The sequence below is a fragment of the Rhincodon typus genome, chromosome 20 (assembly GCF_021869965.1).
Source record: "Rhincodon typus isolate 14 chromosome 20, sRhiTyp1.1, whole genome shotgun sequence".
Lineage (NCBI taxonomy): Eukaryota > Metazoa > Chordata > Chondrichthyes > Orectolobiformes > Rhincodontidae > Rhincodon > Rhincodon typus.
This window is the reverse complement of record NC_063351.1, coordinates 2,086,060-2,109,040: the sequence shown is the minus strand read 5'-3', so window position 1 is coordinate 2,109,040 and position 22,981 is coordinate 2,086,060. Positions and strand designations below refer to the sequence as shown.

At 40.3% G+C, this 22,981-nt stretch overlaps 1 protein-coding gene across 1 annotated transcript in view; it reads right to left on the bottom strand.

Annotated features, from left to right (window-relative positions):
• The window catches only part of LOC109912406 (broad substrate specificity ATP-binding cassette transporter ABCG2-like), a 105,209-nt gene extending 85,562 nt beyond the window's left edge, over nucleotides 1-19,647 (bottom strand). Inside the window, exons 1-2 of the mRNA XM_048609151.1 lie at nucleotides 19,520-19,647; nucleotides 2,763-2,822 (exon numbers count right to left, since the gene is read on the bottom strand). Coding sequence (XP_048465108.1) covers nucleotides 2,763-2,822; nucleotides 19,520-19,647 — 188 coding nt within the window. The remainder of the gene's footprint in view (nucleotides 1-2,762; nucleotides 2,823-19,519) is intronic.
• Between the last annotated feature and the right edge of the window lie 3,334 nt (nucleotides 19,648-22,981).

Sequence of the window (22,981 nt, the reverse complement as noted above, 5' to 3'; positions counted from 1 at the left end):
ATTAGTTTAAACCCTCCCAAAGAGCATTAAGCAAATTTCCCCACTAGGATATTGGTACCCCTCTGGCTCAGGTGTAGACCATCCTGTTTGTAGAGGTCCCACCTACCCCAGAATGAGCTCCAATTATCCAGATTTCAGCATCCAGATGAATCCATAGGTAATTTCATTGATCAGCTCCTCAATTAGTGAAGAAATAGCTGCTAAAAGTCAGAGATCATAAGAGATAGAACTGTTCTCGTTGGAGTTGCTGATGATACTTTGTCAGATTTATTACAGTCAAAAGAAGATTTGGCCCTAGGGAAAGGCATACAGTTGGTAAGTTAAGCCAAAGTTCAGAAGCAGCACAGATCAATCTTTAATGAAGAAAATGAACTTTATCACAGGGGATCCGCAGAATTCATTAAATTATTAAGGTATAAAACCACAAAACACACACAGTAAGTAGGACAGACACCAGATACTGAAGGTCCTTACCAGCATTGTGGAGCAAGGAACCCTCACAAGCACAGGCAGTACTCAACTACTAAAAGGAATTCTTTACCTGTAACACAATAGGTCACTTGCAGAAAAATATGGCAAAATAGAACACAGTCACAGAAAAGCAAGCAGTCAAGTAGCTACCCATTCAGATGTTAATTTGGTAGAATAATCTACAATAGAAGAAGAATCAAATGAGTTCTTTGGGGAAATAGGTTATTCAGACCTAACCTTTGGCAAGAGAATATTTATGTCAATGAGCATCTCACTAAATTGAAGCTTAATACAGGAGCAATTATCTCCATATTATCAGATAAATGAACCATGGATGAGAAAATTGTCTAGAGATGACAATAGTGCAACTACATGGTCCCAGAAGTATGAAACTTAAAATTGAAAGTATGCTATAAGCAACTTTCCAACTCAACAAGCATCAATTAGTAGATAACTAATGTGCACTTCACAATCAAGAATTCTCACTCTTGAATCAGAAGGTATGTCTTGACTTCAATCTTCAGCAAAAGGGTGGAAGGAGTCAAATTAGTGAAAATCAAGAAACAACTGATCTAGAAACGGCCAGGCATGGAACAATGGATCAATGAACATTCAGTTAAGGAACAGCCAATGTCTAACAACCAATCAAAGGACAACTGGCAGAAAATAGGACTCCCTAGCCTCATCACAGAATCTAAACCAAAGACAAAATCCATTGAGAATAGCTATGTTGGTAAATTTTTCCATATTGTCACCAAGATGGAAACCTGTAGCTATACTGCATTGGCAAAAAATATTTTCCAGTGTTATCAATACTGATTAGAGTTCAGTCTGCAAGGATTGTCAACAAACATAAGCAATGAAAGCCAAATGAGCAGAATACCTCAAGCTCACAAGTAAACCTTCAACTGAGGCAACTCAGGAAGCAATCCATTTCATGAAAGGATAGTATCAACAGCTTTAATTCTATCTTACGCCACCTGATTTAGAAGACACAAGTTCAACATGGCATTTCATTTCCTTATCTTCCCAGAAAGAAATCTCAGTAACAGTGGCACAGATTGTGTCAAACAAGAAGAAATCCTCAAATAGCAGAACTAAGGAAGTGAACATGGCATTTTCACCAAATACTGCAAACCCTGTGGCAAATGAAACCATCCAAGCTAATCAACAAGATAATGAGTCTATCACTTTAACACAGATCTACAGGCAGACTGAGATTAAATATATGTTGACACAGATTGAATATGTGGTGCATACAATTCTGTAGAAGCCACTACAGAGAGAGGATGATCAATATCCTGAGATTTGGTCAATAAGAAATTGCCTGGTTCAGTGATCAGATTATTGAAAAAACAAAATCATTTGCTTCCATACAATAGCTGTCCTTGGCAAAGGAAATAAGTGTTAAAAAGTCCTTCAGATAAAACAATGGAGTGGTCATCTGTTTCAACAGGAAAGAGATTCCGTGTGAAGGAAATATAAGACATGAAATATTCTCTAGTTTAAAGGCACTTTCAGCCTTCATAGTATCAGGAACAGAAATAAAGTCAACAGTCTTCAACTCGGAGATTTAGCAATCTTCTAAGTTGGAATAAAATGCATTCTGGGAGAACAGTGAAATTTCCAGGACCAGAATTTGTGAAGTCAGAGAAATTTGGGGGCTGGGGTGTTGGTGTGTGGGTGTGTGTGTGCGTGGGGGGGAATGGAATAATAGTAAATATAATTGGATACACAATGTAAAATACAATAATGAGAAAAAGAGCTCGGGTGAGACTTCATATATGACCTCCTCATCAACACCTCTCTTAGTCTCTGTAACAATATCTATCATGTCACTGTAACTTGTACATAGTTGCGAACATGCAATAAACTTCAACTTATTTCAAACAAGAGCCTTTTCTCATTTTACTAGCAAATTGTTTTCCTCCACCACACCAGATCAAGCAGGCCCTGTAGATAACTACACTAAAAGAGATTGACGGCAGTAAACCTACCCCATGGTGAGCAATAGTGCAGACACTCTCATATAATAAGGTGGTCAGTGGTAACGATTGCTCATAAAATAAGATCCACTACTGTATGTCTGTGCAAATTCTCAAATTAAGGTAATAACTCATCTGAATTCTGTTAGCATTCATTAGAAACAATAATTAACACTTCATTTGTGTAACAAAGCATCAATACAGATACTGAACAGCTGCATGTGATAGATTACATACAAAAATATACAATATTAATGTAGCTACAATATTAATATAAATCTTAGATTGCCAGTAATTTCAACTTACGAAGACTTTCCACTGCCTGTTGGGCCAAGGATAGCATTTAATCCAGGGTTTAAAACGCCACTATAAAGAGACAAAACTAACTTTAACAAAATACTGGTGAAGACTCCTCTCTCAGTGCATTATTTCACATCAGATGCATTAGCGTTAGATAAAATATACAGTGTAACACAAATCAAAGCATAAAAACATCACTACGGGAGCATCTCTCAAATAGGAGTAGAAATTATGATGATATAATTTCCTGCAGTGACAAATCTTCAACTGCTTTAAATTCATTGAGAACTCCAATATCATCACCTCAAATGTAGAAAGGAAAAGAAAATGATAAATACAAATGGAAAGAAATTGAGCAGGGAGTGGATTGCTGTACTTTCCTTTAACTTCAGATAGAGTCGGTCATACAGCACGGAAACAGACCCTTCGGTCCAATTCGTCCATGCTGACCAAGTTTCCCAAACTAAACTAGTCCCACTTGCCTATGTTTGGCCCATATCCCTCTAAACCTTTCTTAAGGTTGTAACTGTACCTGAATCTACCACTTCCTCTGGCAGTTCATTTCGCATGCGAACCATTCTACATGTGAAAAAGTTGTCCCTCAGTTCTCCTTCAAATTTTTCTCTTCTCACCTTAAAAATATGTACCCTAGTTTAATTAGCATTCCCTGACCCCAAGGAAAAGATCTTTGCTATTCACCTTATCTAAGCCCCTCATGATTTTATACATCACTATAAGGTCATCCCTCAAACTCTTACGCTCCAGTGAAAATGCTCCAGCCTATACAGTCTCCCCCTATAACTCAAACCCTCCAGTCCTGGCAACATTCTGGTAAATCTTTTCTGGACCCTTTCCAATTAAATAATATCCTTCTTATAGCAGGGCAATTAGAACTGTACCCAGTACCCCAAAAGTGGCCTCACCAGGATCCTGGACAACTGCAACATGATGTCCCAACCCCAAACTCAATGGTCTGAGCAATGAAGGCAAGCGTGCCAAATGTCTTCTTTACCAACCTGTCTCCCTGTGACACAAATTTCAAAGAACTATGTTCTTAAACCCCCATGTCTCTCTGTTTGACAACACTACCCAGGGCCCTACCATTTACTATATAAGTCTTGCCCTTTTTCGCTTTATCAAAATCCAATACCTTGCAATTATTAAAATTAAACTCCATCTGCCTCTCCTCAGCCAATTGACCCAATTGATCAAGATCTCTTTGTAATCTCAGATAGCCTTCTTCACTGTTGACTATACTACCAATTTTGATGTCATCTCAAACTTACTAACCATGCCTTATAAATTCTCAGCCAAATCATGTAAATGACAAACAACAGTAGACCCATCACCGATCCCTGTGTAAACCCACTGGTCACATGCCTTCAGTCCAATAAACCTTCCACCACCACTATGTCTCCTACCGTTAAGCCAATTTTGTATCCAATTAACAAGCTCTCTCTGCATCCCATGTGATCTAACTTTACTAATTACTCTAACATGCGGAACCTTGTCAAAGACTTTACTGAAGTCCATGTAGACAACGTCTACCACTTTGCCCTCATCAATCATTTTGGTTACGTCCTCAAAATACTCAATCAAGTTTGTGATACACGATTTCCCATGAACAAAGCCATGCTCGCTATCTCGAATCAGTTCCTGCCTCTCAAAATACATGTAAATCCTATCTCTCAGAAACCCCTCCAACAATTTACCCACCACTAACGTCAGACTATAGTTCCCAGACTTCTCCTTACAGGCTTTCTTAAATGAAGGCACAACATTAGCCACCCTCTACTCCTCTGGCACCTCACCTGTGGCTACAGATGATACAAGTGTCTCTGCTAGGGGCCCTGCAACTTCTTCCCTAACTTCCCATAACATCATGGGACACACTTGATCAAGTCACGGAGATTAATTCACCATTATGTTTTTAAGACCGCCAACAGCTCCTCTTCTGTAATGCGGACTGTCTTCAAAACAACAATATTTATTTCCTGTTTCCCTAGACTCTATGTCTTTCTCCACAGTAAAAAATGACACGAAATATTCGTCTAGTATCTCTCCCATCTCCTGTGGTTCCACACATAGACGACCTTGTTGATCTTTAAGGGGCCAGATCTGTACTGGCACTGAACAGATCTCAGAGATATTTTTGAAGCAAGCAACTTCAAGTTAAGAAAAGGCTTTAATACAACGAAGGAAAATTAAGACAGATTCTGGAGTGTAAAAAGAAAAACAAAACTGCAAAATTTTAAACTGAACACTGCCAGACAGTAATAACAATAGAAATTTTTTTAAGTTATAAGAAGAGAAAACAACAGTTGAAATTTAAAAATGGGAACCTGATTCCAATCTGCCCTCTCATGATTTTAACAGCTGCAGGGTGGGGTGCAGCATCCAACCACTGTCTCAGCTATGTAGATTATTAATTTCTTTTTTAAGGAGGCTGCTTGCCTACATTTTAAATGAATTTTCTTTTTTATTTTGGATGTTGGATTTACTGGGTTTTGGAAAATCCAGCAGTTTGAAAGGATGGAAGAAGACCAGAATCCATCAAGTGTCTTTAAAGCACTTTTGTTGTGCAGAGGGAGCAGGTGGGCTCCTTCCTAGTGTACCAAGCTTTGTTATTTGGGGAGGGTATACATTGGGAATTATGCCTTTGCAGGGTCAAGAATTTCGGTTCTAACCTATATACAAGAGCAGCATTGGAGACACATAAATTCATTTAAGACCTATCCATCAATAGCAGCCACATGAAAACAGCCTGAATTAAAAGAGGAGTGTGTCACCTATCACAAATACTGGTACTTCCACTTTCTGATCTGCCTTTGAGAATGTGCGCCATTATTTATAAAATACAGTTTGTAAGAAACTGTAAGGAACTCAATGAGATTGATTGTTCAGACTTTTGACCATATTTTGAAACTCAAAGCAAGGATTGCAAAAAAAGTCACTCTTGTTCAGTATAATCTATATTCAGCATCAATCTTTAAAGGCATACTATTTCAAAACAATTCCTGAGTGAGAATCTGAGATCCCAAATAGGCTTCCCAAATAAAGAAGTGCAACAGGAGGCTGCAAGGTATGTCAAATAATTCAGTCAACACTTGATGATCTTGGCAACATATATCAAGGAGGATCCTTAGGCTCAAGCACAATTTGTGAGATCTTTTATTGGAATCACGCCTTAGGGACCTAAAATTGTTGATATGGCAGCTCTCTATTTGAATTTGATTTGAAGTCAAATTTGAAGTCAAAGTTCAAGGAGCTCAACCTTAGTTCTGAACTTTTATGGGTACTTTCATTCTAGAGGATCACAAGAACCTTTTGTCAGTTCAGCTAATTTGTTGAGTATTCCACTATAGCAAGAAGTATCAAATATCTCTTTGCCAGAGCAACTCAATTTCTAAACTTTACAAGGATTCAATATAAATGACTTATATTTTTCAAAATTTTCAGATTCCACATGGTCATGAGATTATTAGCTTTATATCCATCGTTGGGAAGATGTTAGAGTGAATTATAAAGTAGATCTTTAGAAATACGTAATATGATTCAGCAAAGTCATTATGGCTTCATGGAGGGGAAATCATGCCTTACAATTTATGAGAAATATTCAGAAGGCAAAGAGCAGAATAGATAAAGGGAAAGCAATGGATATAATAAATTTGGATTTTCAAAAGGCATTTGATAAGGCATCGCACATTAGCCTACTCAATAAGACTACAGCCCATGGTGTTGGAGATAATACATCAGCATGGAGAAAGGATTGACCAACAAATAAAAGACATAGAGTTGGGATATAGGATGCATTTTTACAACAGCAAACCTGTAGCTAGTGGAGTGCCATTGGGATCTGTGCTGGGATCACAATTATTAATAATATATACAAATGACTTGGATGAGAAAAATGAACATACCGTAGCCTTGTTTTTCTCTTTCTACAGATGCTGCCAGACCTGGTGAGTTTCTTCAGCATCTTCTGCTTTTTATTTTAGCTTGTAATTTAGTTGGAATAAACTCTCATAACTATAAACAGATTAGTGGCACAGTTCTGCATATGTGCTGTGAACCAGCTGAATAAGGATGTGAATTTTTTAATGATTGGTTAAAATATTGGATTGATTAAGCAACTTACAAAGCAATGTGTGCAGTCTATGGCATCGTGGGACCTTTGGAAAGCCTATCCAATAGGAAGAGTTTACAACCCTCTTGCCCTCCTTCTCTCTTGGGAGCAAAATGTTTACGCTCTTCATAGCAAACAGAGCCTTGACTACCTCCCAAATGGAACAGTGTACTGCAAGCTGGGAAATGTTATTGCTATTACCTGCTGAAGCTGGAAAGAGGTCATGCCTTGAAAGCTGAAGTTCACAATTAATTTGACGAGAACAACAGTGTTGTTCATGTCATGCTGCAGGACTGGAATTGTGGCTGCAACAAATGAAATAGCTTAGTGGCAGCTTCCTTGACGAAGCAAGCACACATGAGACAAGGATCTGGGAGAGTGTCCTGCAAAATGCCCTCTTTACCCTTCCTCAAGAAGAAGCTGCTCAGGTTCTCTGGAGTCCTCTTGCCGATCCCCGATCATCTTTCAGGACTGGAAACAGTCCTATGAAATATTCCATGATGGCAGAAAAACTATCTATGAAATTTCCAACAACTTTACATAGACTGTATTTCCTTAACTAATATACTCTCATGCTTTATCAAATAAATTTCTTTTACAAATCCGCGCTACCTCCAAGAAAAAAGAAACATACTGACTATTGCAGACTAGTCTACTAGAGATGGCAGACGGTTTAATGTCTCATCTGAAAGGAATAGCTATGGCAGTGTAGAACTCCCTCAGACATTGTACTCAAGTCTCTGGAAGAGAAGCTGAAAACACAACCCCTAAGTCAGCATGGAGTACAGCAATGAGTAACAGCTTAAACCTTCTTTCATTAATCCATTGTTGAGACTATCATTATTTTTATTTTTCTCATTTTTGGTTTGGAACTGAGTTGAAGTTGAAATTTGACCTTTGAGTAGCAGCTTGTTTTGTAAAATAAGAGAGAACAAACAACTGATATCTGTTATGAGAACTGGCCTGGAGAGATAATTGTACGTTGATTGCTGCTCCCAAAACACTATGCAGTTTTCGCCACTGATATGTGTTGCTCATGGACTAGCAGCTGGTTGGGTGTTGAATGGGTCAATCAAGGGAGGAATGGTGTTGACCAGCCAATCACAGATAATGTTGATAAGGAAACAGAATCCATTGTTTGAACTGGTTTAGTATGAGTTTCGGGCAAAAGGCTGTGTGCACAGAAGTTGCTATGTGCCTGGAATACAACACATCATTCAAGGATTTCTGAAGTAGTACCCAAAAACCATTGGGGGAAATATAAGAAATACCAAATACTTCTAGGAGTGAGTCATCAGAGGTAATTTGAGTTACCGTTAAAGCAGCTTGAACACGAGAAGGAAATCAAACAGCATGAGATGGACGAGGTATAGGAGTCGAATAGGATGGAGATGGAGATGGAGATGAAAAGAATTGAACTTGAACTTCAGACAGAGTGGGAAGATACAGAGCATTTAAGAGGGTGGAACTAGGGATTTGGAAGTGAAGGATAAATTGGAAATTGAGAAAGAAATACGAACAAAAAAAGGTGCAGCTTATAAGAGAAGCCATGGGGCAGAAGGAGGTTCTGATCAGGAGAACACTACCTGTTATCTAAAGTCCAATAAAGAAATGTTTAAACTCATACAGGCCTGATCAGAATGAGGAAGCGGATGTGCAGTCACTCTTTATGTCATTTGATAAGGTAATAAAGCAAACAGAATGTTTGAAGAAAATCTTCATATTGCCCAAGCAAAGTACATTGTCAGGTACAGCACATGAAATTTACAAAACACTGTCTGAAGAAGTTTCTGTGGATTATGAAGCATAAAAAAAGTTATGCTGGGTGCATACAAGTTAGTTCCTGAAGCATAAAGGCAAAGGTTTTGAAACTTAAGGATAAGCATGTTAAAACCCTACATTCAATTTGAAAGGACAAAGCAAAATAATTTTCACCAGTGGATACAGGCAAATACCATGTATGAAGTTCTCAAAGACAACATTCTCTTAGAAGAATTTAAAATCTCACCATCTCCAATAATTAGTAGCCACGTTGAAGACACCTGTGAGACGGATACCAGGACTGGCTGACAATTATGAGCAAGTCCATAAAACTAAATCTTTTTTCTATCACCCCTGTAAAAGACAGATGGTGAGAGAGTGGAAGGAAGGCAAGTAACAAGGGTAAGGAAGGGACAGATGGGAATGCCCCAAGATCTCCTCGTCGGACCAAAAAAGAAATTGCTTAAGGAAGAAGTAAGGGTCAAAGGCGTAAGTGTTTCCATTATAATAAAGTGGAACACCTTCATTCAGAATGCTGAAAGGTCATTGGAAGCTCAGGGGATTTCTGGAGTTTGCAAGAGTGAGACCAAAAAAGGCACTCACAAGTAAAATACCACGGGTTAAATTGTAGCTTTAACTATAACAATGAGCCTGAAGGAAAACATTGCTGAGAGTTCAGGAGGGGTGAATAAGGTAAATAAGAGATGTAAAGGCTTTTTGTCAAAAGGAAAAGTGATCCCTTTTTCTTCAAATGCTACAGTTAAACTCATAATTATGTTAAGGCATACAGAAGAAACTCAAAACATCTTTTGCTGGAAAAGGATATGGCTTTCCTTCCAAACAGTGCATTGAATAAATGGGCTACATTGAGAGCACATACCCATTTATCTGATAGCAGTACACTTAGAATGTGATTTGATGTCTAGAACAGTGGTAGTTGGAGAAATTATCCATGGATGAAGCTGTTTTATTCCTAGACAATAGCTTGGCCGGAGTGAAAGCTATATCATATCATAGAATCACTACAGTGTGGAAACAGGCCCTTCGGCCCAACAAGTCCACACCGACCCTCAGCGCACCCACCCAAACCCCTCCCTATAACCAACGTAATCTACACATCTCTGAACACTACGGGCAATTTAGCATGGCCAATCAACCTAGCCTGTACATCTTTGGACTGTGGGAGGAAACCGGAGCACTACAAAGGAAACCCACGCAGACACGGGGAGAATGTGCAAACTCCACACAGACAGTTGCCCGAAGGTGAAATTGAACCTGGGTGCCTGGCACTGTGAGGCAGCAGTGCTAATCACAGAGCCACCCCAGTTATAATCACAGAAAGTCCTTAAAGAGACACATCAACTACAGGAACAAGTTTCAGGTATCTTTCCATCATCTGTGGTGACCAGAGACACAGATATACAAAGTAAACAGCAGAGATCAAAGTAATGCCACATGCAGCTGTTAGAGTAGCCAAAGCCTTCTTTTAGGATGGGGATAATTTAAAAAAAGTGTCAGGTACATCTTCTTTAATTAAGGCTGAGAAAGTATAGAATAAACAAGTTAACCACAGAACAGCTTACACTGAAACTGAGGCTGAATAAGTTCTGAAGCATTATTATATTGAAACAGAATTCTGATGAGGAAATGGAGGTAACTTCACAGACCAGCAGATGAGAAATGAATGGTTGTTCATCAGATTTGTGGCACTACCGAGGTATTGTAAGGAGATGTTGTGAGTAGTACATGAAATTCCTATGCCAGGACATGAGGAATACAGAAGACATAAACATCAAGAAAGCAGGCATGTTAAGAACATAGGAATATAAGAATAGGAACAGGAGAAGGCAATTCACCCCTGCTCCGCTACTGATTATAATCATGGCTGTTGTCATCTCGGTCTCAACTTCACTTTCCTCCTCACTCACCATAACCCTTCAACCCATTACTAATTAAATATCTGGAGCAGCCGACGGAAACCCATGTGGACACAGAAAATCACCCAAGGCTGGAATCAAACCCAGGCTCCTGGTGCTGTGAAGCAGCAGTGCTAACCACCGTGCCACAAGAGTGCTACTGATTTATGTAGGACCACTGCCAAAAACAAAAGTGGGGCACTAATATATCCTTACAATTATAGATATAATCAAATTTCCAGAAGATATTCCTTTGATGACAATTACAACTAAAGCAGTAGTGGAAAAATTAATTCAGTTTTCTTACTTGTAATGGACTACCCATAGAAATATAGTTGGACTAGGGTTCCAACTTCATTTCCAAATATTTTCACAATACAACAAGTAATTGAGTATAAAATAATTGAAGTACACTGCCTGATGTTGAGATGGGCATATTGTCACAAATACACTCAAGATAGGGAAAAAGGATTGAAGTTTTTGTTATTTGCTAGCTCAAATGACTACCCAAATCAAACTATTAAATTTAGTCCATTTCAATTGATCAAAGGTCATGAGAATGGGTCCAATAAAATTGATCACAGAAAGGTTTTTAAGCCAAGAAAACAAATCTTAGGTGCTAGATTATGTGGCCTGTTTCTGAGAGATTCATAGGAGCATGCAAAGTAGCACAGGAGCTTTTAAAATCCTCACAGGTGAAGATGAATGTCTTGCAACTAGAACATTTCAAATAGGAGATAAACTATTGGTGTTATTACTATAACAAGGTGAAACTCTAAAAGGGAGATTCAATGATCCACACAAGGTAGTTAAGAGGGTTAGCAAAGTGACTTAACTGGAAAACATTCCAGATCATAGAAAGAAGAATTGGTTCTGACACATAAGCATGTTAAAGTGGTATCATCAGAGAGGAAGATAAGAAAGAGCAGTTATGTCAAGTGGTAAGAGTTGTGGAGGATAAGAGATTCAGTAACAAAATAAACCTTCTACAATCTGATTAGCCGGAAGAACAACAGGAAGATCTAGTAGGGTTATACACCAGGGTGTATAATGTTAGCAAGGCATGATGTGGATATAGCCAATCAGTGCCAATGAAACGATATCCTTACATGTTAAGCCCAGAGAAATAAGTTCAGAAGGACATGGAGATACAATACATGCCAGAAAATTACTTGATTGAAGCAGCCAAAGCAACTGGAGTTCATTGGTGGTGTTAGGTCTTAAACAGGGTGGGTCAAGTAGATAATCCATAGAACACATATAAGTAAATACAGTAACCAAAGGAGATTCACACCCAGTTTCTTGTTTGGAAGATTGTATTGATAGAATTGGCAGTGCCTCATTCGTTTCTAAGATTGATGTATCGAAAGGCACTGCCAACTATCATTAACATCAAAAGCTAAAGAGATATTTGCTTTTGTTGCACGAAATGCATTGTATCAATGATGAGTCATGACATTCAAGTTTAAAAATGACTCAGCTACATGGCAAAGATTTATGAATCAAGTCATAGCTAGTGGTCTAATTGTGTTGTTTATTTAGATGATGTCTTAATATACATCAATACCTGGAAAAACCACGTAAAGTAATTAGAAGAATTATTTATGCAGTTAAAATTAATTGGCTTAGTAATAAATCTTGCTAAGAGTGATCTCGCAAAAGCATGGGGTACTTAGCTAGGATATACTGTAGGACAAAGGCAAATACTTCCAAGAACAGAGAAAGTGAAGGCTAGGATAGAAATTCCCATTCCTAAAACAAATGGAAAGTCATGGGATGTGCGGATTTTGTCTGAAATTTGGCCTAACTTCAACACTGCAACTGCACCTCTAAAAGACTTATTGCAGAAAAAAGGCAAAGGTAAAAGAATGTTGAACAGCTTTTGAGAAGCCGAACGCAAATAACGAACCATTGCTAGCTTTATTAAATATTTTAAAATGGGAATTAATGCTAGTGACTTGATGGTTACATGAATAGGGAGGGAATAGAGGGATACGGACCGAATAAGGGCAGGTTTGTTTTTAGTTTAGTCAGGGCATGATGATCGGCACAGGCTTGGAGGGCCGAAGGGCCTGTTCCTGTGCTGCACTTCTCTTTTGTTCTTTGTTCTCTTTGTCAGAAGGGGAGATGTTCGCTGATGATTGCACAGTGTTCAGCACCATGCGTTACTCCTCAGATACTGAAGCAGTCCGTGTTCAAATGTAACAAGATCTGGACAATATCCAGGCTTGGGCTGACAAGTGGCAAGAAACATTCACACCACACAAATGCCAGGCAATGACTATCACCAACAAGAGACAATCTAACCATCACCATTTGACATTCAATGATGTTATTCTGGTGAATCCTTCACCATCAATATCCTTGGTGTTACCACTGACCAGAAACTCAACTGGAGTCACCAAATAAACACAATAGCTACAAGAGCAAGTCAGAGGCTAGGAATACTACAGCTAGTAACTCACCTCTTGACTCCCAAAGCCTGTCCACCATCTACAAGGCACAAGTCAGGAATGTGATGGAATGCTCCTATTTGCCCGGATGGGTGCAGCTCCAACAACAAAACCAATCCAGGGCAAAACAGCCCACTTGATTGGTACCACATCCACAAAATTCCAACACCAATGCCCAGCACCAGTGCGCACTAAGTACAAAATGGACTGCAGAAATTCACCAAAGTTGCTCAGACAACACCTTCCAAACTCATGACCACTTCCATCTAGAAGGACAAAGACAGCAGATACATGGGAGTACCACCACCTGCAAGTTGAACTCCAAGCCACTCACCATCCGGACTTGGAAATATATCGCTGTTCGTTCAGTATCTCTGAATCAAAATCCTGGAATTCCCTCCCTAATGGCATTGTAGTCAACCCACAGCAGGTGGATTGCAGCAGTTCAAGAAGGCAGCTCACCACCACCTTCTCAAGGGCAATTAGGAACGGGCAATAAATGCTGCTCAGTCCAGCGATGCCCAAGTCCTGTGAAAGAATAATAAAAAGAAAGACAATCCACTCTGCCTACGCCATATATTGATATATTGAACTTGAAGGGAGTACAAAACACGTTCACCAAAATAAAACAGAACTTTAAGGGTTAATTTGTAAGACAGGTCACTGGAATATTGCTTGCATTTAGAAGATTATGTGGTGATCTAGTTGAGAAATATAAAATGAAGGGTTTAATACGGTAAATACACAAATGTATTTCCTCTGGTGGAGTAATCCAAAGCAAGGGGGCTCTTAATACTTGAGGTAAGTCACTTGGCAGAGATATCCAGAAGTTCCTTTCCACATAAAATGTTCGGAAAATCTGATTTATGTTTGTTAAGATTATCAAGGGATAAAGGGCAAGGGCAGGTAGAGATCAGTTATGATTTAACTAAATGGCGAAACGGCCAGGTTTGAGGAGCTAACAAGCTTAAGCCTGATCATATGTTTCATGTTCAAAGAGATGATATTAAATAGAATTGCAAACTGTTTGAGAGTTATATTTTTCATGATATTGCATGAAAAATAAAAACTATATTCATTTAACTGTACCGTAATACTGATTAATCAACTTTCTGTAAGATTAAGGAAATTGATGTGATGCCTGTAATATCACAGCACATACAATGAGGCCTTTTTTCACTTTCTGAACTTTGGTCATACATAATTTGATAATAAATGCAAAGGGTATTCTCCAGAATGTAGTGATACAAAGTAAAGACTTGCATTCATATAGTGCTTTCAATGATTACTGGATGTCTCAAAATACTGTATTGGCAATGAAGTACATCTTTTGTTTGAGATATTGTTTAAGGATAAAATCATGGCCAGGACACAGGGAATGCTCACCCAATCGCATAGAAATAGTAACACAGAGGATTTTACATTCACCCAAGCTTTAGTCTAATGTCTCATCCAAAAGAGCAGCCCAAGCCATGGAGTGGGACTTGAGCCCATATAACCAACCGTGTCATGCCTGACACAGTTAATTTATGCGAGCAATCAGGCTGGAGAAATTCCTGTTCGCCAATAAAACAGGAAGCAAAGGCAGCTCTCCTGTAACATTCGCAAAATCATACAGCACAAAAGAAGCCCTTCGGCCCATCAAGTCCATACTGCCAAAAATATACCACTAGCTACACTGGCCCCACTTGTCCACACTAAGCCCATAGCCTTAAATGTTATTATATTGCAAGTGTTCATCCAAGTACTTTTTCAAGATTGTGAGGTTACCCACCTTGACTACCCTCCCAGGCAGTGCATTACAGACCTTACCAACCTCTGGGTGAATGTTTATTTCCTCAAATTCCCCACTAAACCTTCGACCTTTCACTTTAAATATGTGTCCCCTAGCTCTTGAGCCTTTGGGAACAACTGCTTTCTATTCACTGTGATCATGCCCCTCATATTTTTATATACCTCCGTCAGACCCCCCTCAACCTTCTGTGCTGTAAAGAAAACAGCCCAAACTTATCTAACTTCTGATCATCGCTGAAATGCTCCGCCTCAGACAACATCCTAAGGAATCTCCCCTGCACTCCCTCCAGTGCAATTACATCCTTCCTATTGTGTGGGGACCAAAACTGCTCACAGTACTCCAGCTGTGGCTTAAATAAAGTTCTGTACATCTTCAACATGACCTGCTCATATAATTTATGTCATAACTGACAAAGGTATCTGTCCCATGAGCCTTGTAATACCCTATTAACCTGCCCTGCCACCTTCAAGGGATCTGTGGGCATACACCTCAAGATCCCTCTGTTCCTCTGAACATCCTAGTGCCTTTCCATTCATTGAGAATTCCCTTGTCTTGTTCCCTCTTCCAAAGTGCATCACACCTCCCAAGTGTTGAGCTCAATTAATTTGGACTGGGCAATGTAAATATCATTGTACCTACATTTATCTTCCTCACCCAGATCATGGATGCTATAGGAATCTAGAAAGGAATTTCCATCCTTGACATTTGTTACAACTTTGATCGCTATAAAAAGCGGAAAAACTGGGATAAACAAAACCTTACTGTGAAGAAAAGGTGACCTCCATAGCAACAGAAATTATGCAAATTAATACTACTTCTTTTTGAATTAAAAAAATACACATTCACAATTGGTTTACCCAACAAAACTAATTCAGCAGACCAAGCCAAGAGATGTGCATGGGGAGTGTTTTTTTATTATTACTCCTTGGAATGACAGCACCAGTGGCAAAATCAGCATTAATTGCTCATCCCTAACTTCTCTGAAAAGATGGTGTTGATCCATTTTCTCAAACTGCTACAAACCATCTAGTTTAGGTGCGCCTTGGTTCTGTTGGTAAGAGAGTAGAAGAATTTTGCCCTAGAGACTGAATATAGCTGCAGATGCAGATGGTGTGTGGATTGGAGGGAAACCTGGAGATGGTGGAGTTCTCATGTATCTGCTGCTGTTGTCCTTGGGGGTAGGGGTCATGGTTTAGAAATCAGAGGGGGCATAGTGAGTTACTGCAGTGCATAGATGTAGATGCTGCTAACACTGTCCATTGGTGCTAAATGGAGTGAATATTGAAAGTAGTGGATGGGGTGCTAATCAAATGGGCTGTCCTAACATTGTTGTTGAGCTTCTTGATACTTTCTGTTATAGCTGCATACAATAATGCCACGACATTTAATTTTAACAGCTGCAGAGAAAAAGAAACCTCTGTTCAATGTTTTATGCTCGAGCTTAAGTGAACTCTATTGTTCTCATATACAGAAGGAAGGAGGATGAGATAAAAGATTAATCTCTTGTCCTCCTGAGGATCAGTCCACTACACTGTCAAATAAAATGACCACTCTGAATGAGGAACCTACTTCCATCTTGACGTCTAACTTGCAATTTCAGTTTAAACACCTTCTGAATTCAATGAATGAAATTAATCCAACAATACACATTGGCAGACCCACCCACTACCCTATCTCTGCATTTCTCACCCTAGACACTATGGGCAATTTAGCACAACCAATCCACCTAACCTGCACATCTTTGGACTGTGGGAGGAAACTGAAGCACCCGGAGGAAACCCATGCAGACATAGGGAGAATGTGCAAACTCCAGACAGTCGCCCAAGGCTGGAATTGCACCCGGGTCCCTGGTGCTGTGAGGCAGCAGTGCTAACCACTGAGCCACTGTCCCGCCCCAAGGATCTGGGTATCCTTGCACATGAATCACAAAATGTTTGCATGCAGTACAGCCAGTAATTAGGAAAGCAAAATGAACTTTGGCTTTTATTGCAAAGGGGGTGAAGTATAAAAGTAGGTAAGTCTTGGCACAATTGTACTGGTCTCACCAACGCCCTGATCTAGAGTCAAAATCGGAAATTGCTGGTACGGCTCAGCAATGTATGGCAGCATTTGTGGACAGAAATCAGAGTTAACATTTCGGGTTCAGTGACCCTTCTTCAGAACAGATCTAAATATTTAAGGTAGTTTTGGCCTTCTTACTTATGAAGGAACATACATGCATTGAAAACAGTTCACAGGAAGTTCACTAAGTTGTTTCTGGGAGGAAAGGCTGCTTTATTATGAAAGGTTGAGCAGTTTAAATCTCTCCTTATTGGAGTTTAGAACAATGAGAGGCCATCTTACCAAAACATATAAAATTCTGTGAGAGCTTGACAGTTATTATAAAGAGATAACAAGGTGTGGAGCTGGATGAACACAGCAGGCCAGGCAGCATCAGAGGAGCAGGAAAGCTGACGTTTCGGGTCTGGACCCTTGTTCAGAAATGGGGGAGGGGAAGGGGGCTCTGAAATAAATAGAGAGAGGGGGAGGCGATGATAGAAGGTGGATAGTAGAGCAGGTAGGTGGAGAGAAGACGGACAGGTCAAGGAGATGGGGATGAAGTCAGTACAGGTGAGTGTAGGTCGGGAGTTGGGATGGGGGTTGGTCAGTGAGGAGGGAGGGACGGGTAGGTGGGAGAGAAGGCGGACAGGTCAAGGAGGCGGGGATGAGGCTAGTAGGTAGGAAGTGAGGGTGGGGGTTGGTCACTGAGGTGGGAGGAGTGGATAGGTGGGAGAAAAGACAGACAGGTCAACGAGGCGCGGAGGAGACGGGGGCCGGTCTTGGGATGAGGTCAGGGGTGGGGAGATTTTGAAGCTTGTAAAGTCCACATTGAGACTGTTGGGCTGCAGGGTTCCCAGGCGGAATATGAGGTGCTGTTCCTCAAGCCTTCAGGTGGTATTGTTGTGGCACTGGAGAAGGCCCAGGATGGACATATCGTCCAAGGAGTGGGAGGGGGAGTTGAAGTGGTTCACGACTGGGAGGTGTTGTCATTTGTCACAAACCCAGCATAGGTGCTCCACAAAGTGGTCTCCAAGCCTCAGCTTGGTTTCCCCGATGTAGAGGAGGCCACATCGGGAACAGCGGATACAATATACCACATTAGTAGATGTGCAGGTGAACATCTGTTTAATGTGGAAGGTTTTCTCGGGGCCTGGGATGGAGGTGAGGGGGTAGGTATAGGGGCAGGTGTTGCACCTCCTGTGGTTGCAGGGAAAAGTGCCGAGAGTGGTGGGGCTAGTGGGGAGTGTGGAGGGGACAAGGGAGTCGCGGAGAGAGCAGTCCCTCCAGAAGACAGATAAGGGTGGGGAGGGAAATGTATGCTTGGTAGTGGGATCAGATTGCAGGTGGTGGAAGTGGCAGAGAATGATGCGTTGAATCTGGAGGTTGATGGGGTGATACGTGAGGACAAGGGGAATTCTGTCTTTGTTGTTATTGCGGAGAGGGGGTGTGAGGGCTGAGGTGTGGGAAACGCAAGAGATGCAGTTGAGGGCGTTTTCGACCACTGTGGAGAGGAAATTGCGGTCCTTGAAAAACGAGGACATCTGGGATGTCTGGGAGCAGATGCGGCAGAGGCGAAGGAATTGGGAATAGGGGATAGCATTCTTGCAGGAAGGTGGGTGAGAGGAGGTGTATTCTAGGTAGCTGTGGGAGTCAGTGGGCTTGAAATAGATATTATTTTCCAGGTGGTTACCAGAAATGGAGACAGAGAGGTCCAGGAAGGAGAGAGAGGTATCAGAGATGGTCCAGGTGAACTTAAGGTTGGGGTGGAAGGTGTTAGTGAAGTGGATGAACTGTTTGAGCTCCTCATGGGAGCATGAGGCGGCACCGATACAGTCATCGATGTAACGGAGGAAGAGGTGGGGGATAGTGCCAGTGTAGCTGCAGAAGAGGGATTGTTCCACGTATCCTACAAAGAGGCAGGCATAGCTTGGGCCCATGCGGGTACCCACGGCCATCCCTTTTGTCTGTAGGAAGTGGGAGGAGTTGAAGGAGAAGTTGTTAAGGGTAAGGAAGAGTGCGGTTAGGCGGATAAGGTGTCGGCAGAGGGTGACTGGTCGGACAAAGAGAATGTTTCTCCTCATTGGGGAATCAACAACTAGGAGGCATAGTTTAGACATAAGGGATCTCCCATTTAGGATGGAGATGTGGAGGAATTCTTTTTTCTCTTATAGTGTTGTTTCTTTTTGAAATTCTCTTCCAGATAGAGCAATAGAGGCTGGGTCATTGAATACATTCAAAGCTGAGTTCAACAGATTTTTGATGTAGAAGGAAGTCAAGAGTTATGTGGAGGGGCAGGCAGTAAAGTGGAGTCAAGGCCATGATCAGATCAGCCATGATCTTGTGGTGGAGCAGTTCCTATTTCTTATGGTTTTATTATCTAGAACAAAAATAAGGGTTTACAGATCTAGAGCAGCTGCGAAATGTGTATGTAGATAGACACATAATAACCTGATAAATGTACGTCAAAGCTTGTAGCTATGAAAGCTTCAGTTTCCACTGTGCAAAGATCAAATCTATCTATCAATGACTTCTAGTTTGACCCTGATATAACAAATCTATTGGATAGGCAAAGCAATGGTGTACCTGAAGCACCAGCAGGATCTGCAAGAATAAGATTTTCTGTTATTATTTTCAATTATTAATCAAAATGAAGAAAGTAGTAGAAAACCTACTTGATATTGTACAATATTTGTTTTCTGGTCACTTTGCAAATGTATGGTATGCCACTGGAGATATTGACCGAATATTGTACATTGTGGAAGCTGACCACAGACCCCTTGGAGCTTTGCATCAAATCCATATTTACTGACGAGCACTGGGATGTTGTTTCATTCTCCTCATGGAATACCTCAGGAATAATATTGCTTCGAGCTTGATTGACACTTGGGTTGAGCTCTTTTGGATCTCTGTTGCTGGCCAAAGTCTTTCAGTTAATTTTATTTCCTATTAGTGTAAAATAACAGCTTCATAAGATTGCATTCATGCTACAGAAAGAGAATAACAAATTACTGAGTGACAAGATTTTTTAATCGCACTAAAGAAGTAACCAAAAAAGTAGAAAGGAAAAGCTACAATGTTCTGGATTTAAAACAAGCTAATAAATAAATTATACTTTTTTCTGATAATAGGCAGCAATATAAATTCTGATGAAGCATCTTGGGTTCAATTGTTCTCTTAAACAGGGCAGAATGAGGGCAACACCAAGTTCAGGCCCAATCCTTTAAGCATGGCAATTAAAATTGTTGGTGGTTCATTGAGAGGCATGTTCAACAGGGTGCACAAGTAGCCCTTGCAGTGCAATTCTACCGTCACTGCCTCTGAGCAAGAAACTCCATCCCCATCCATTTTGGAGATGTGTCATCACATATCCAAACTGGCTGATTAAAACTATATCTCAGAGGTCACTGATGCCTTATTTGTAAGAGCTGGGCAGATCTTTAAATTTCAAACAGAGAATAGAGCAGAAAATAATTGTCAAAATTTCATAAATCAACGGGGAAAGGTCCTTGAGATTGCTATATGGAACAAAATATATAAATCTGAGCTATTCAAGGACTGATAGAGCAAAATATCTATCCACTTACTTTTACCAACATTAATCAAACCCAGATGCAGATGGGAGGGAGTTGCAGGAGCTGCTGTTGAAAGGGCAGCTCAATTCTCCAGGACTTCATCCTACATGTTTTTTTAAATATTAGACTCTCTAGCCCACGCCTCCCATGCCACTTCCCATGCCCCATCCTTTCCATCTCAAGCTCCCAACCATTGCCAACACCCCTCCCTTTGATGTCTTACTTTCCTCACACCAGATAATGTCAACTTAGGCCAGCCAGCCTACCCAGCACCTTTTCAATCTCCAAGTCAACTCACATAGCATCTAGCATGAGCAGAGCACAGAGATATGGCGAGACTAAATAAAATAATGTTCTAAATATCAGCTCCAGCCTTTCCTTCAGTAAAAATCTCCCATTCATGAAAGCCCATTCAAAATATTTAAATTCCCTCAAATTCTTAATTCCTTATAAAAACAAAACGACTTGTATTTCTAAACCAACATCAAAGACATATGATCCTTTAATTGCCTTTAAACACTGTCAATCAAACTGTGAATTTAGAATCTGAAATTGAAATAACTGAGCAACCAAGCATTATGATATAATGATAACTTTTGGGGAGACATCAACAAACAGCTATCATAACAGCTTGAACAGTTTTTTTGTTCAAATCTCACATAGCAAGCAGCCTATTTTGTGCATTTTTAAAGGGCTAAGGATTTAAGTAATCCTGCTGTTTGACAGTTCTATAGACTTGATGTACCCATTTGAGCATTTTTAATTACATTAAAAATACTACACTGCCACACTATGGGTAAAGGCCCTTGCTGCAGTGAAAATGGAGTCTGTTTTGATTTCAAATGGTCCTGCAGAGTTCAGGTTTCCCTCATGTTTGAGTCATGACCTGCAACCTTTATCCTACTGGTACTGGGATTCTGCTGGAATGGAGGCAGAACGGAATTACTCCATTATTCTAAATATTGAAATGCAAAAATGTTGTGCAAATAGATCTTGTAATATTTCAAATATGCTAGGGAAGAAAAAAATGAGGCAGAAACGCGCTCTAAGCATATGGCAGACAAAAAAATAATTATGGCAGAGCTGGAGACCTGATTCAACAGGTTAAAATCTGATGCTTCTCAAAGGGAGCAATGGCAGCACTAGAAGAAACAGGCAATTTTAAAGAAAGACAGAGTTGCAAAAGTACTTTCCACAATCAACTGACATCTCAAAATGTTTTCCAGCTAATGAAGAATGTTTTGAAATGTAAGCACTATTCATAAAATCACAGAGTACAGAAGAGGCCCTTTGGCTCATCGAGTCTATGTCAACAAAAATTACATTAAATCTACTCGAGTCCCTTTGGATCAAAAGGTTTTTCCTCAAATCCCCACAAAACGTCCTGCCTTTCACATTAGAATTATGCCCCTTGTTACTGACCCTTCAACTAAGGGGAAAAGTTGTGTTCTATTCACCCTCTCCATGTCTTCATAATCTTGTACCCCTCTATCGGGTCCTCCCTCAACCTTCTTTGCTCCAACCAAAAACAATCCAAGCTTATCCAGCCTTGTTTCATATCCTGGTTAATCTCTTCTGCACCTCTGACAGTGCAATCACATTCTTCCTATAGTGCAGAGACCAGAAGTGCACACAGTACTCCATCTGTGGCCTAACCAAAGACTAGTACCACTCCGACCTAACCTCCCTGCTCTTATAATCTGTGCCTAGACTGTCAGAGGTAAGTATCCCCCATATGCTTTCTTATCAACTTATTAACCTGCCCTGCATTGTCGGGGATTTGTGGACAAGCACCCCAAAATCTCTGTTCCTCTGAACTTCTTAGTGTCCTACCACTGAGTACTCACTTGTCTTGTTACTTCTTCCAAAGTGCATCATCTCACAGTTATCAGGGTTAAATTCCATCTGCCACTAACCTGCCCATCTGATCATTTCATTTATATCTTCCTGTAACCTAATACCTACTTCCTCATTGTCAATCACCCAGCTAGTCTTCATGTCATGCACAAACTTACTTATCATATCCCTACATTCTCATTTACATTGTTTATATATATCATGAACAATAAGGGATCTAGCACCGATCTCTGTGGTACAGTACTGGACACTGGGCTCTAGTCACATGAACAGACTTCTATCACCACCCTATGTCTCCTGCCACTAGGCTAATTTTGGATTCAACTTGCCAAGTTACTCAGGATCCCATGTGGTTTTACCTTCTTTATCAGTCTCCAATGTAAGACCTTGTCAAAGGCTTTGCTGAAAGCCATATAAGCTACATCAACTGCATTACTCTTATCCAAACACTGAGTAATTACCTCAAAAAATTCAACCAGATTTGTTACATATGAGCTCTCGCTGACAAATCCATACCAACAATTCCTGATCCAACCTCGCCTCTCTAAACAGAAGTTAATTCTGTTTTTCAGACTTTTCTCCAAATGTTTCTCTACCACTGATGTGAGACTCACCGGTCTATAATTTCCTGGTTTATCTTTACCACCCTTCTTGAAAAGCCAAAATACATTTGTTGACCTCTGGTAATTTCTCAATGGCCAGACA